General features: G+C 47.9%; 1 protein-coding gene across 3 annotated transcripts in view; it reads left to right on the top strand.

Moving 5' to 3' along the window:
* The first annotated feature begins 203 nt into the window (after window positions 1-203).
* Window positions 204-14,002, top strand: part of UACA (uveal autoantigen with coiled-coil domains and ankyrin repeats) — a 35,237-nt gene continuing 21,438 nt past the window's right edge. For 2 of the 3 annotated variants that reach the window (XM_083871144.1, XM_083871142.1), the window contains exon 1: window positions 204-301. In XM_083871144.1, coding sequence (XP_083727270.1) covers window positions 245-301 — 57 coding nt within the window. In that variant the 5' untranslated portion in view covers window positions 204-244. Of the gene's footprint in view, window positions 302-11,100; window positions 11,312-14,002 lie in introns of those variants that run through there. The other variant, XM_083871143.1, reaches the window with a different exon arrangement.

The following is a 14,002-nucleotide window of genomic DNA, read 5'->3' as shown; positions in this document are numbered from 1 at the left end:
CGCCCGCTGCCAGAGCGCCTGCCCCGCCCGCAGCGCGCCCCCTACCGGCCGGGCGGCTCCGCGAGGAAGTCCCTCCCCCCGCCCCGCCCCGCTCGCTGATTGGCCGCATCGCTCGCGAGGGTGGGCGGTGATTGGCTAACGCGGGGGCGGGCGGGGCGGGGCAGGGCCGGGCGCGTTCCCGGCCGTGGCGGCGGCGGCGGGAGCGCGGCGGGGCCGGTGCGCGCCCCCCGCCCGCGGCCGCGCCATGAAGAGCCTCAAGTCCCGCCTGAAGAAACATGAGGCCGTCATCGCGGGGAGCGCGGTGGGTACCGGGGCGAGACCCCCAGAGGCTTCCTGGAGTGGGGTAGAACACGGGGATCCCGGCCAGAGCACGGGGGGATCCCGGTTCGTGGAGTGGGGCAGGGCATGGGGGGATCCCGGTTTGTGGAGGGACGGAGCACGGGGGGATCCCGGCGTTTGGAGGGACGGAGCACGGAGGGATCCCGGTTCTGGGAGTCCCGGCTCCCGGATGGGCAGAGCATGGGGGGATCCCGGCTCCCGGAGGGACGGAGCACGGAGAGATCCCGGTTCCTGGAGTGGGGCAAAGCACGGAGAGATCCCGGCGTTTGGAGGGGCGGAGAACAGGGATCCCGGCTCCTGGAAGGGCAGAGAACGGGGGTCCCTGTTTGTGGAGGGCAGAGCAGGGGACTCCCGGCGTTTGGAAGGGCAGAGCACGGAGGATTCCGGCTCCTGGGTGGACGGGGAACGGGGATCCCGGCGTTTGGAGGGGCAGAGCACGGGAGGATCCCGGTTCTAGAGGGACAGAGCACGGGGGATTCCTGGTTCCTGGAGTGGGGCAGAGCACGGAGGATCCCGGCTCCCGGAGGGGCAGAGGATGGGGATCCCGGTTCGTGGGGTGGGACGGAGAACGGGGATCCCGGCTGTCGGATGGACAGAGAACGGGAGTCCCTGTTTGTGGAGGGGCAGAGCACGGGAGTCCCGGCGTTTGGAAGGACGGAGAACGGGGAGATCCCGGCTCCCGGAGGGACGGAGAACAGGGATCCCGGCTCCCGGATGGGCAGAGCACGGGGTCCCTGTTTGTGGAGGGCAGAGCAGGGGACTCCCGGCGTTTGGAAGGGCAGAGCACGGAGGATTTCGGCTCCCGGAGGGACGGAGCTCGGAGGATTCCGGCGTTTGTAAGGACGGAGCACGGGGGGATCCCGGTTCGTGAAGGGACGGAGCACGGGGGTCCCGGCTCCTGGATGGGCAGAGAACAGGGGTATCCCGGTTCCGGAGGGACAGAGCACGGGGGTCTCGGCTCCTGGAGGGCAGAGCACGGGGGCATCCCGGTTCCTGGGATGAGGCAGAGCACGGAGAGATCCCGGTTCGTGGGGGGCAAGCACGGGAATCCCGGCGTTTGGAGGGACGGAGAACGGGGATCCCGGCTCCTGGAGGGGCAGAGCACAGGGGGATCCCTGTTCCCGGGATGGAGCAGAGTACCGGGGTCCCGGTTCCTGGAGGGACGGAGCACGGAGAGATCCCGGTGTTTGGAGGGGCAGAGCACGGGGGTATCCCTGTTCCCGGGATGGGGCAGAGCACGGAGCATCCCGTCTCCCCCGGGGAGAACAGGGGCTTCTCCGGGATCAGAGAGCGAGGGCAGCCCGGGATCCATCCCTGGCAGTCTGTTCGGGGCTGGGCTGGGCTGGGCTGGAGTAGCCCCCGGCCCCTCCGAGCTCCCAGCCGGTCACCGGTGCCCATCTGCCTTTCCCCGCCTCCAGCACCAATTAAATGCCTTTTTCCCCCCCAAAATCCCCCCCAGGAGCCGGTCCCGCCCGTCCCTGTGCGGGGCAGGGGCAGAGCGGGGTCTGCGCTGGGAATTGTCAATGTGGCACAACCTGAGCGCTCCTGGAGGAGAGGATTGAATTCCGGGGGAGGCAGGACCTCTAGAAATGCGCTTTTGTCATGGTGCAGTTGTCTGTGCCGCCTTGTCCGCCTTCCAAAATTTGAGCTGGCTTTCTTTGTCTTTATTTTTATACTTCATTCATCCCTGCTGATGGCTTTTGTTGAGAGGGGACGAGTAATTGGAGAAAAGCTGTGTTTGGAAACTGCTCTTGGCTCTAAATCACCTTTAATTGTGCCTGTCCAGTGAGTTCTTCCCCGGTTCTCCATCCTGAGCCTGTCCCTGTCCCTCTGCCCTCTTTGTCTTTATTTTTATACTTCATTCATCCCTTTGGATGGTGTTTGCTGGGGGAAAAGCTGCGTTTGGAAACTGTTCTTGGCTTTAAATCACCTTTAATTGTGCCTGTCCAGTGAGTTCTTCCCCAGGACTCCATCCCAAGCCTGTCCCTGTGTTCCTCTTTTATCAGCTCTGCTTTGAGATATTGCCCATCTCCAACATCCTTCTGCACCTTTACATATTTGTCTTTATTTTTATACTTCATTCACCCCTTCAGATGACTTTTGCTGGGGGAAAAGCCGTGTTTGGAAGCTGCTCTTGGCTTTAAATCACCTTTAATTGTGCCTGTCCAGTGAGTTCTTCCCCGGTTCTCCATCCTGAGCCTGTCCCTGTCCCTCTGCCCCTGGCGGGACAGGGAGGTGACAGTGACACTGCTCTGCCTCTTTTATCAGAGATATTGCCCATCTCCAACATCCTCCTGCACCTTTACATATTTGTCTTTATTTTTATACTTCATTCACCCCTTCGGATGGTGTTTGCTGGGGGAAAAGCCATGTTTGGAAGCTGCTTTTGGCTCTAAATCACCTTTAATTGTTCCTGTCCCTGTCCCTGTGCCCCCGGCTCCGTGTGCAATAGCGGGACAGGGAGGTGACAGTGTGACAGTGACACTGCTCTGCCTCTTTTATCAGAGATACTGCCTGTCTCCAACATCCTCCTGCGCATTTACCTCTTTATCTTTATTTTTATACTTCGTTCATCCCTTCAGATGGCTTTTGCTGGGGGAAAAGCCGCGTTTGGAAGCTGCTCTTGGCTTTAAATCACCTTTAATTGTGCCTGTCCCTGTCCCTCTGTCCCTGGCGGGACAGGGAGGTGGCTGTGTGACAGTGACACTGCTCTGCCTCTTTTATCAGCTCTGCTTTGAGATATCTCCAACATCCTCCTGATCCTTTACCTCTGCCCTGTGTTACCTGGCGGTGACAGCTCTGGGGAGGAGCTGGAAGAGGAGAGGAGAGGAGAGGAGGGAACTCCCTGGCAGGTGGCAGCTCCATCATCCCCGAGGACTCAGCACAAAGTGATTCATGAGCCTGTTATGAGGGTTTGTCCTGTGTGGGCTGGAGCTGCTCTCTCTGTTCATTACTCCTTTAGAGCTGTTTGTTATTCTCAATTAGCCCGGTAATTAAATTCAAACAGAGGCTGCTGTTTGGTTTTGAATAGACGTGGAGATTTTTCACTTGCAGCAAATCTCTTCAAAAGAGGTTTGAGGAGTCTTAGCACCTTTGAGAGTGAAGTTTCTCTAAAATAAGTGAAGGGGAAATGCTTTCAGCAAGATCCTGTAAAAACAGGGATTTTTGCCCGTAGTAAATTTATTTTTCCTGTTTATTACATAGTTGGGTTATGTGATCACTCCAGCATCTCATCAAATAGCACCTTCTAATCTCCTCTATGGGGGACAATCCCTCTCCAGGGGTGGCTGTTTGCAGGGGGGATAAAGCTGGGTCTATTCTCCTGCTGGGAGAGGAGGGAAGTGGGAGGGAGCCCTGCCAGCGGCAGCTTTAGAAATCCTGCCTGAAAGGAGTTTTTCTGTCAGAGAAACTTCATCCCTCTCTCTTCTCCTCTCCCCACCCAGTGCTGTTTCCTGGGGGGTGGAGAGGAACCTAATCCAGCCTGCTTTTGGAAGTTAATAAGGCAGTAATTCCTTCTGATCTGTTTTGGCTTTACTACTGATTTGTGATGGAGGGAAGCCACAAAAAGCAGCAAAAAGTAAAAACCACGTCAGTTATTATCCTGCAAGTGGAATTACCTGGTTTGGCCAACTCCAGCCTGGCTGATGGGGCTTGGAAAATCATCTGAGCAGCTCTGCACAGTGAGACAAATGCCTGTCATGGGCAGGAGGGCAGGCTGGAGAGTTGGATGTGAGATTCCGTGGGGCACAAAGGTCAGGGGAGGAGCCTCATTCACCAGCATTTACAGGAAATATCTTCATTAATGTGCTCAATCCCACTGCCTGTGCTGTGAGATTCCAGAATACACCCTGGCACTATAAATGTGTGTCTGGGACGTGGATTGTGATGAGGAAATGTGTTCTTCCAGCAGAGTTATGTCACCAATTCCACACCTCTGCAGAGTTAGGGGCTGTGTCTGTACCAGTGAGATACTCAGGGGTTGGTTTGTTGTTCTGCAGAGTTGTCTGTGGGTCAGACCTTTGTAAATGGACTTTCAGTGGGTTCTTATTGTGGCCTCTGCAGGGGAAAAGGCACCTGAAAATTGCTGTAACTCAGGGGAAACAGCTGGGAAGGGGCTCTGCTCAACCTCAGGTGTGTTCTCTCCTCAGGTGAGGCTTTAACCTTCCTGTCCCTTGTGATGAGGTTTGGAATTTAGGGAAGGGGCACCTGGAATTGCAGGGAAACGTGGGATTCCTCCTTGTGCATCCCAAAGTGTGGAATCCTCACAGCTCAGGAACCACCAGCACTACCTGGGGCACCTGCAGGGAGGTGGGAATCACCTGCACTGCAGATCCAAAGCCATTTGTGAGAACTCCTACCAATCCTTTCTCCTCTGGGAAAAGTGCTGCTGGGTTTTGTTTAATGAACAGAAACCAAAGCTGCCGTATAATTAACGGAAAGCATTGTGCAAGGAACAAAGGGACACCTGAGCACCTGCCCTGGGATGGTGAGATGAGCTGTGATTATTAAACCAGGATCTGAACAAGCTCTGGAGTGAGGGACAGCTGGGCTTGTCCAAGGTTGTGTCAACACTCCTGTCCCAGTGGATGCTGCTCTGTTAACTGGATGAATTTTCCTCTGGGAGAGGAGTGGAGCTTTGTGGGGTGACCCAACAACACCTTTAAACATCTCTTTCTGTCCTGTCAGCAGCAGGGAGAGCAGGTACCATCCCCTCCTCCTCTGGGATTCAGTGATTTGTGAATAAATGCTAACATTTATTGTGCTGACTTGCAGTGATTTGCAACCCCAGTGTGTGCTGTGAATGCACACGAGTAACTGAACATAAATGAAGTGGAAAAAATAGCTGTTTGATAACCTAATTTGAGCCCTCTAAAGATTCCAGAATCATTTACAGGAGAAGAACCTGCTGCTGCTGGGGGCACAGGGGGGTTTGTACACGAACAAAGACACAGAGGAATTTGTCAGCCAGGCTGATCCCAGTGCCTTGAGCCACCAGCAGAGTTTTCCCAGTGCTGCTGCTGTTGGCTGGAGCAGTTTTTGTCCTTTCCCTCCTCCCTGGGGCATCCTGAGGTGACTTTGCTGTGACATCCTCAGGCACTCACAGCACTGTAATATTCCAATGTCACTGTAATATTCCAGTGTCACTGCAATATTCCAATGTCACTGTAATATTCCAATGTCACTATAATATTCCAATGTCACTGTAATATTCCAGTGTCACTATAATATTCCAATGTCACTGTAATATTCCAATGTCACTATAATATTCCAGTGTCACTTTAATATTCCAATGTCACTGTAATATTCCAGTGTCACTATAATATTCCAATGTCACTGTAATATTCCAATGTCACTGTAATATTCCAATGTCACTATAATATTCCAGTGTCACTATAATATTCCAATGTCACTGTAATATTCCAATGTCACTATAATATTCCAGTGTCACTATAATATTCCAATGTCACTGTAATATTCCAATGTCACTATAATATTCCAATGTCACTGTAATATTCCAGTGTCACTATAATATTCCAATGTCACTATAATATTCCAGTGTCACTATAATATTCCAGTGTCACTATAATATTCCAATGTCACTGTAATATTCCAGTGTCACTATAATATTCCAATGTCACTGTAATATTCCAATGTCACTATAATATTCCAGTGTCACTTTAATATTCCAATGTCACTGTAATATTCCAGTGTCACTATAATATTCCAATGTCACTGTAATATTCCAATGTCACTATAATATTCCAGTGTCACTATAATATTCCAATGTCACTGTAATATTCCAGTGTCACTATAATATTCCAGTGTCACTTTAATATTCCAGTGTCACTATAATATTCCAATGTCACTGTAATATTCCAGTGTCACTATAATATTCCAATGTCACTGTAATATTCCAATGTCACTATAATATTCCAGTGTCACTTTAATATTCCAATGTCACTATAATATTCCAATGTCACTGTAATATTCCAATGTCACTATAATATTCCAGTGTCACTATAATATTCCAATGTCACTGTAATATTCCAATGTCACTATAATATTCCAATGTCACTATAATATTCCAATGTCACTGTAATATTCCAGTGTCACTATAATATTCCAATGTCACTGTAATATTCCAATGTCACTATAATATTCCAATGTCACTGGAATATTCCAGTGTCACTATAATATTCCAATGTCACTGTAATATTCCAATGTCACTCCTGGCCAGGCTGGAGCTGTTCCTTGGAGCATGTTTAGTTCCAGGAAAACTTTATTCATGCTCGTGCTAATGTGTTTATTCTTGGGGATAAAAAAAAAATAAATAAATCTCTTTGTGATTCATTTTGCATTTAGTTAATTGGAATTAGAGGTTGTTTTTTTGTGTGATGTTTGGGGAAACACAAGAGGGGTAATTAGTGGAGCAGCCTGTTTACAGGTGCATTGTAATTTTCAGGCTCCGTAGAAAGGAGCGTTAATGCTTTATCGCTTTGGAATGCAGCAATTAAAAATATTTAAAAGAGTGGAGGGCCTGGGAGCTCAATACCCTGAGCTGATTTGCAGACATTATTACACAGATAAACTCTGTGCCTATCTGGAGTTCACAGGACCTTTTGTGTGGCAGCAACTTCTGCAGTACTTTGCCAATATTTAAATATTAATATTAATATTAACAAGCACACGCTGGAACATCTGAGGCTGATTCCTGCTTTTATCACTTCCTGGTGACTGACCAGGGCTGGCATTTGTTGCTCCCTTTTCCCCAGATACAACAATCACATCAGGTTTTCACCACCCCTGACATTTCCCTGATGCTTTAATAAATGGAATAAATGGCACAAATCAATGGGGCTTTGCCTGAGAGCTCAGAAATTCCAGCTAATGCTGTGCCTGAAGTGCTGGGAGAGGGCAGGAGCTGTGCTGCTCCCACTGCCAGCTGGACTCTGACTCTGCTCCTGCTTCTCCCTGTTTAAAGGGGAAATATTTCCCCTGGGCACCTCTGGGGTGCAGCAGGAGCTGGGCTCCCCTTTCTCCAGGAGCTGTGATGATGTTTTTTGGTGAGTCTGGCCCCATTTACCACAATTTGTCCTTAGCAGAGTTTGGAAATTCAGCTGTTTTGTGCCCCAACAGCTCTGATCACCTTTATTGGTGTCCAAGTCAGGCTGTGCCTCAAGGCTGTGCAATCTAAAGCTGTTTTATCAATAAACTGCTCTGGAGTTGCGTGTTGGCCGTGAGAAAGTTGTTCCAGAACAAAAACTGGGACTGTTTTTAATTCTTTGAGCAGCCTTTGCCTCCTGCAGGGCTTCCAGTGTAACCTCTGAGCTCTTGTGGCTGGTGGATTTTCCCCTGGCACAGCCTGGAAAAGAGAAAGAATCCAACAGGGACCTGTTGATTTTGAGAGGATTTTTTGACACCTAACACAGCTAGAAGTCAATTTGAATTATTTCTTGATACTTAATAAATATTGATCTCGATCAATGTGCTGATTTGGGAGGAAAACACCTTCAGAACAGGGTAAAATCAGGACTGTTTGTGAGGAGATTGAGGTGCTTGCTTTAATCTGTTTTTTTAGGACACTTGTCACCTGCAGTGGTGACATTTAAAGGTGAGTTATTGACAGGAGTGTTTTCAGCAGGATTCCAAACTCCAGGGAACTGCTGGTTTTTTTGATCACAGTTTGGACTGAGCCTTGCCCACTCTGTGCCATTCAATGGCTGGTTTTATTCTGCGGGATTTTTGGTGGATGAGGTGGAACAAGGACCCTCTGTTCAGGCTGGGTCTGCTTTTCCCTTGCTCAAACTAAACCCCACATCTCACTCCTGCAGTCTGACACTCCCCAAAGCGTTTGTACATGGAGACAGACATTTCCTGGGGAGTAAGAAATGCCTGTAAAATATAAAATGCCATTTCTGCTCGCCCCAGTGATGTTTAACCCACTATTTGTAGTATTTTTTCACACAGGTGAGCCAAATTCTGCAGGAGAGATGAGTTTACACTGCAGGGGAAGCTGCACCTGGTGAACATTTTAAAAATAAAAACAATTTTCTAATCTAACTTAGCCTTCTATTCTGTCTGGGCAGTTTCAAAACAAATCAAAGCACTTGAGAAGCGTTTGTGCCATTGAAAGGGCAGGGTGTGTCTGTCTGCCCTGGGCTTTGGTGACAAATGTACTCTGCCCTCTGAGGAAAGAGCAGGACTCAAAGTGGATGTGGGAGCCTCTCCCTGGCTCTGAAAGAGGCTGGTTTGGATGGAATGTTGGGAGGAAATTCCCAAATGTGCAGAAAATCCTCCCCCAGCCACTCCCAGCTCCCATTCCATCAAAGTTCTGATTAACAGAAGCATTATTCTAAAAACAAAAATAAAACAAAACAAAACAAAACAAAAACAAAAACAAAAAAAAACCCCAAAAAAACAAAACAAAAAAACCAAACCAAAACAAAAAAAACCAAAAAAAACCCCCCAAACAAACAAAAAAAAAACAAACAAAAAAACAAAAACCAAAACAACAACAACAACAACAAAAACAAACCACCAAAACCAAAACAAACAATCAAAAAAAAAACCCAAAAAAACCCAACACTTCAGTAATTTGTATCCATTATGGGGGATTAAGTTTAAAAGGGGATGGAGGGACAGGGAATGGCTGAGGGCAGGGCTGGGTGGGAATTTGGGCAGAAATTCCTCCCTGTGAAGGTGGGAAGAATTTGCTCCAAACCAACCTAAAACTCCTCTCTTTGCCCCTTGTCCTGTCACTCCATGCTCTGAAGTCATACAATTTCTTACAATTGTACAGCTGTGTCAAGGATGCTCAAAACTCACCTGGATTTGGGGAATAACTGGGAAAATTAATTCTTTCAGAGCAGGAAGTTGGTTGAGCAGGCTGAGCTTAGGAAAACAGCTGCTCTGTGCTATCACAGAATGTGCAATATCAGCCTTGGCTGATGCGGCACCTCCAGAAATCTGCACTGCTGAGGTCTGATAACGTTCCTGATCTTAATTTTGGGAAAAAAAAAATCTGAATTAGGCTATACACTTTGGTTCCTCTAAAGAGCGTGTTTAAATTGGTGCATTTGAGCTCTCAGGATTCAGCTGCCTCGGAGAAAAGGTTTAATCTGTGGGGTTTGGAGCTGGGCTGTGTTTCCTGAGCTGATGGAGCTGCTCTGAGCCTGGCTGGAGCTGGGCAGGGCTGGGCATTGTGGTTTAGAAATCCTAAATCTTGTGCTCAGGGGGATGTGCAGGATGAATGCAGCTCATGGGGAATATTTGCAGGCAGAGGGAGACCAGGAAAAAAAAACTTTGGGATGAAGATTGTACACCTGGACACCACAGTCTCACAGTCTTCCCTACACTTCTCACCAAACTGATTTTGGTGAAGTGGAGATTTCCTCTTGCTGCCACTTGGGAGGTGTATTTATTCCCCCTTCCCAAAAAAAAAAAAAAAAACCCAGCCATTTTTAGCTTGAGGAGCCAGACTGTGGTCAGAAGACAACAGAGTCACTGCAGTTTTTTTGGAATGACTTTATCACAAGGATTCTAATTGCAGAGAGGTCTTGGAACATTCTTTTGGGGAATGTTGGTGCTCTGGGGCAGAGGCTGGTGCTCACACAGGGGATGGGGAGGACAGTTCAGAACTTACTGGGAAAAAGAGAATTTAGCCAAATCCCAGCGAGTGATTTTGCAATTCTCTGCTGAGAAGATCCATTTATTAGTTACCTGAACAAGTGATTCTGCAATTCTGTGCTGAGAAGATCCATTTATTAGGTTATCTGAATAAATGATTCTGCAATTCTCTGCTGAGAAGATCCATTTATTAGTTACCTGAATAAAAGATTCTGCAATTCTGTGCTGAGAGGATCCATTTATTAGTTACCTGAATAAGTGATTCTGCAATTCTGTGCTGAGAAGATCCATTTATTAGGTTATCTGAATAAATAATTCTGCAATTCTCTGCTGAGAAGATCCATTTTTAGGTTACCTGAACGAGTGATTTTGCAATTCTCTGCTGAGAAGACCCATTTATTATGATGTTTATTTGCAGCCCCTGCTGTGTGTCCTCCAGGCTGTGTGTCTGTCTGTCTGTCAGTGATTTGTTTCCCTGGCCCCAGCCCAGGTTTTCTCCCCTGCAGACAAAACACTGCTTTGCTTGTCTCGCTGACCTGCTCCTCTAAATACGGCACTTGGGAGATCTCAGTTTAAATTTAAACTTTGTGAAAGGGGATTCTCCATCTCTCCCTCCTCTATTTAATAATGTTTTCGCAGCCTCTGCGGCTCCTCTGGTTTCACATCTCAGGAGACAGGCTGGCAGCAGCAGTAAGCTGAGACTGCCTTTTATTCACAAAGGGGTTTTCAGGGCTGTTAAAAGGAGAATTTATTATTTTTTTTTTTAAGGGGAGGCATGTGTGTTTTCTAATTTAGAACAGGACGGCGCATTCCATCTGTGCCCTCCTGTCTGAGATCCCAGTCTGGTGCGGGAAAACAGGGGGGAAAAAATTTCCTATTTCAGTCCTGAGCTTTTATCCTTGGTGCTGAGGATGACCTGACACCGTGTCGGTGAGAGGAGGAGCGAGTTTGTTATTTTAAAAGGGTGTTTTTATGCCCTGTCTGCAGGACGTTCCTGTCCCCTGAGCTCACACCCCGCACGGTGACTCAGGACAGGGGCACGCCTGGAATGTGTCCCCAACTCTCTATCGAGTCCTGCCTCATCAGAAAATAGATCTGGTTGATGAGACTGCCCCAGAGTTGTTTACAGCATCCTCAGGGGTCTCTGGGAGGTATTTCCAGGGAGTTGTGTGGGATCAGTCCTGCTCTGGCTGGTCCCATCCCCAGAGTGATGAAGGCTGAGGATGATGCTGAGGATGGCGAGAAGAGCCTGGGGGAGCCCAGCTAAGGGCAGGATGTGGATGTGACTGGTGACTCCTGGAGTTCAGCAATGATTTGTTGGTTCTCTTGTGCAGCCAAGGACACAGTAGGTATCAGCAGGTCTGGAGCTTTCTGAGCTTGGTGGTGGTTTATAGAGAAAGTGTGAAAGCTTTGGGTTGTGTAAATGAGCTTCTGTTTAATTAGTGAGTGTTGGATCTCCTTAGCAGCTCCTCCTGCCAGGAGTTTTCTTCTCTCAGTGTGAGATGGGTTTGTTAAATGTATAATTATTTAATTGTGGGATGGTTTGGGTTGGGAGGGTTCTTAGGGCTCATCTCATTCCACAAACATGAGCAGGGACATTCCCACTGTCCCAGGCTGCTCCCAGCCCCAGTGTCCAACCTGGACATTGCTTTGGACATTCCAGCAGGTCTGGAGCTTTCTGAGCCTGGTGGTGGTTTATAGAGAAAGTGTGAAAGCTTTGGGTTGTGTAAATGTGCTTCTGTTTAATTAGTGAGTGTTGGATCTCCTTAGTGACTCCTCCTGCCAGTTTTCTTCCCTCGATGTGAGATGGGTTTGTTAAATATATAATTATTTAATTGTGGGATGGTTTGGGTTGGGAGGGTTCTTAGGACATTCCCACTGTCCCAGGCTGATCCAAGCCCCAGTGTCCAACCTGGACATTGCTTTGGACATTCCAGGGATCCAGAGGCAGCCACAGCTGCTCTGAGAATTCCATCCCATCCCCTTCCCACCTTCACAGCCAGGAATTCCTGCCCAAAATCCCACCCAGCCCTGCCCTCAGCCATTCCCTGTCCCTCCATCCCCTTTTAAACTTAGCACCCCACAGGCTGTGGATACAAATTACTGAAGTGTTGGTTTGTTTTTTTTTAATAATACTTCTGTTAATCAGAACTTTAATGAAATGGGAGCTGGGGGAGGATTTGGGAGGATTTTCTGCACTTTTGGGTGGGTTCTGCTGGCAGGTATCAGCTACAGAGATACAACCCAGCAATCCCACCCCAGGGTGATGAGATCTCTGTCCTGCAGGGATGGGAAAGTGCCAGGAGAATTTCTGGAGCTGGATGCTGTGTATGTACAACCTCTAAGGTGTTTGACATGAGGAGGTGGCTTTAAAGGGGAACCTGTCCAAGCTGGGGAGGGACATTCTGTGTGATTTCATTCAATTCTGTGACTTCATTCAATTCTGTGATTTCATTCCATTCTGTGCTTTCATTCAATTCTGTGTGATTTCGTTCAATTCTGTGATTCTGTGACATGGCTCTGCTGATGTCACCAGTGCAGTGACTCTCTCAGGCCAGGCTCGCCTTGGCTTTCAGGCTAATGGATGTGTTAATTGATTGATTGATTGATTGATGAGTCAGTGCTGCACCTCAGCCCGGTGCTAATTTCATTAGAGCTCTATTTTTGTTACTCCTGTCACTTCCAGCAGGGCTGGGTTGGGTTTGCTGCTGCTAAACCTCAGTGATTACTGTAATCTTGTTTATTGTGGGGAAAGCAGAGTGAAGATAATCACCTGGGCTGGAAGGATCTTCCAGGATCCTCCAGGATCTGGATCTGGACATCCTCCAGGGCACCAGGGAGGGTCACCTGGAGCAGGTGGGTTTGGGATGTCCCCAGACAGGGACAGTCCAGCCCTCCCTGGGCAGCTCCTCCAGGGCTCTGCCCCCTCTGGGGGGAGAAATTCCTCCTCATGTTGGGGTGGAAATTGTGATATTTTAGTTTTGGCCATCCTGGGTACCACTGAACAATTCGAAATCATCCTCTGACACCCCTTGGAGATAATTATATGGATTTTTGGGATCTCCTCTGATCATGAGTGCAGCTCCCTTTTACAAATCCCTGCAGATGCAGGTGCTGGCAGTGGATTTTTGGGGTTGTACCTTCTTTTACTTAAACAAACCCTAGGCTGGGATTACCTTGTTCAATATTCTTTATTTTATGAAGGATTTCTGACCCAGAGTGAAAAATAAATTCATGCGTCCACAGGCTGCTTGTGTCTCACAAATTCTTTTGCTGTGCAGAGTTAGATTTGAATGCAATACTCCTATTTTTGAGTATAATAGTGCAGAGTTAGATTTGAATGCAATACTCCTATTTTTGAATATAATAGTGCAGAGTTAGATTTGAATGCAATACTCCTATTTTTGAGTATAATAATGCAGAGTTAGATTTGAATGCAATACTCCTATTTTTGAGTATAATAATGCAGAGTTAGATTTGAATGCAATACTCCTATTTTTGAATATAATAGTGCAGGGTTAGATCTGAATGCAATACTCCTATTTTTGAGTATAATACCCCTTTGAAAGCCTCGTTCTTCTGTTCAAAGCTCCTTGAGCATCAAGTCATCAGTGTCCAGCCTTGGATGAGAGGTTTCTGTGACAGAGCAGTTTCCTGAAAAGCCATTCAGAGGGCAGGGAAGAGAATAAACTCTGCATTCTGGGGTGGGAAGCTTGGCCTGGGGCCTGAAATTCTAAGTTTGAAGTAAACAAGAGAGGATTGGGGAGTGATGACTGTCTGGGGCTGAATGGGGGGTGGGTTATTTATAACTGACTTGAGCTTTCTCTGGGAATTAAAGGCATTTCAAAACCAGCAACTCTGAATTTCTTCCTTGTGCAGCTCAGTGGATGTTAGATGATAGAATATCACACTCAGCTGATTTATGAGCCACTGAACAGTCTGGCACAGCCAGGGAAAGCCACGGCCTGGGGTGTATTTTTAGAGCACCCATTTGTTGTCGGAATATAAAAACCGAACAAAGACAAACTGAAACAGA

Source organism: Zosterops lateralis, assembly GCF_965231275.1.
Source record: "Zosterops lateralis genome assembly, chromosome: 13".
Classification (NCBI taxonomy): Eukaryota; Metazoa; Chordata; class Aves; order Passeriformes; family Zosteropidae; genus Zosterops; species Zosterops lateralis.
This window is presented reverse-complemented; position numbering and strand designations above follow the sequence as displayed.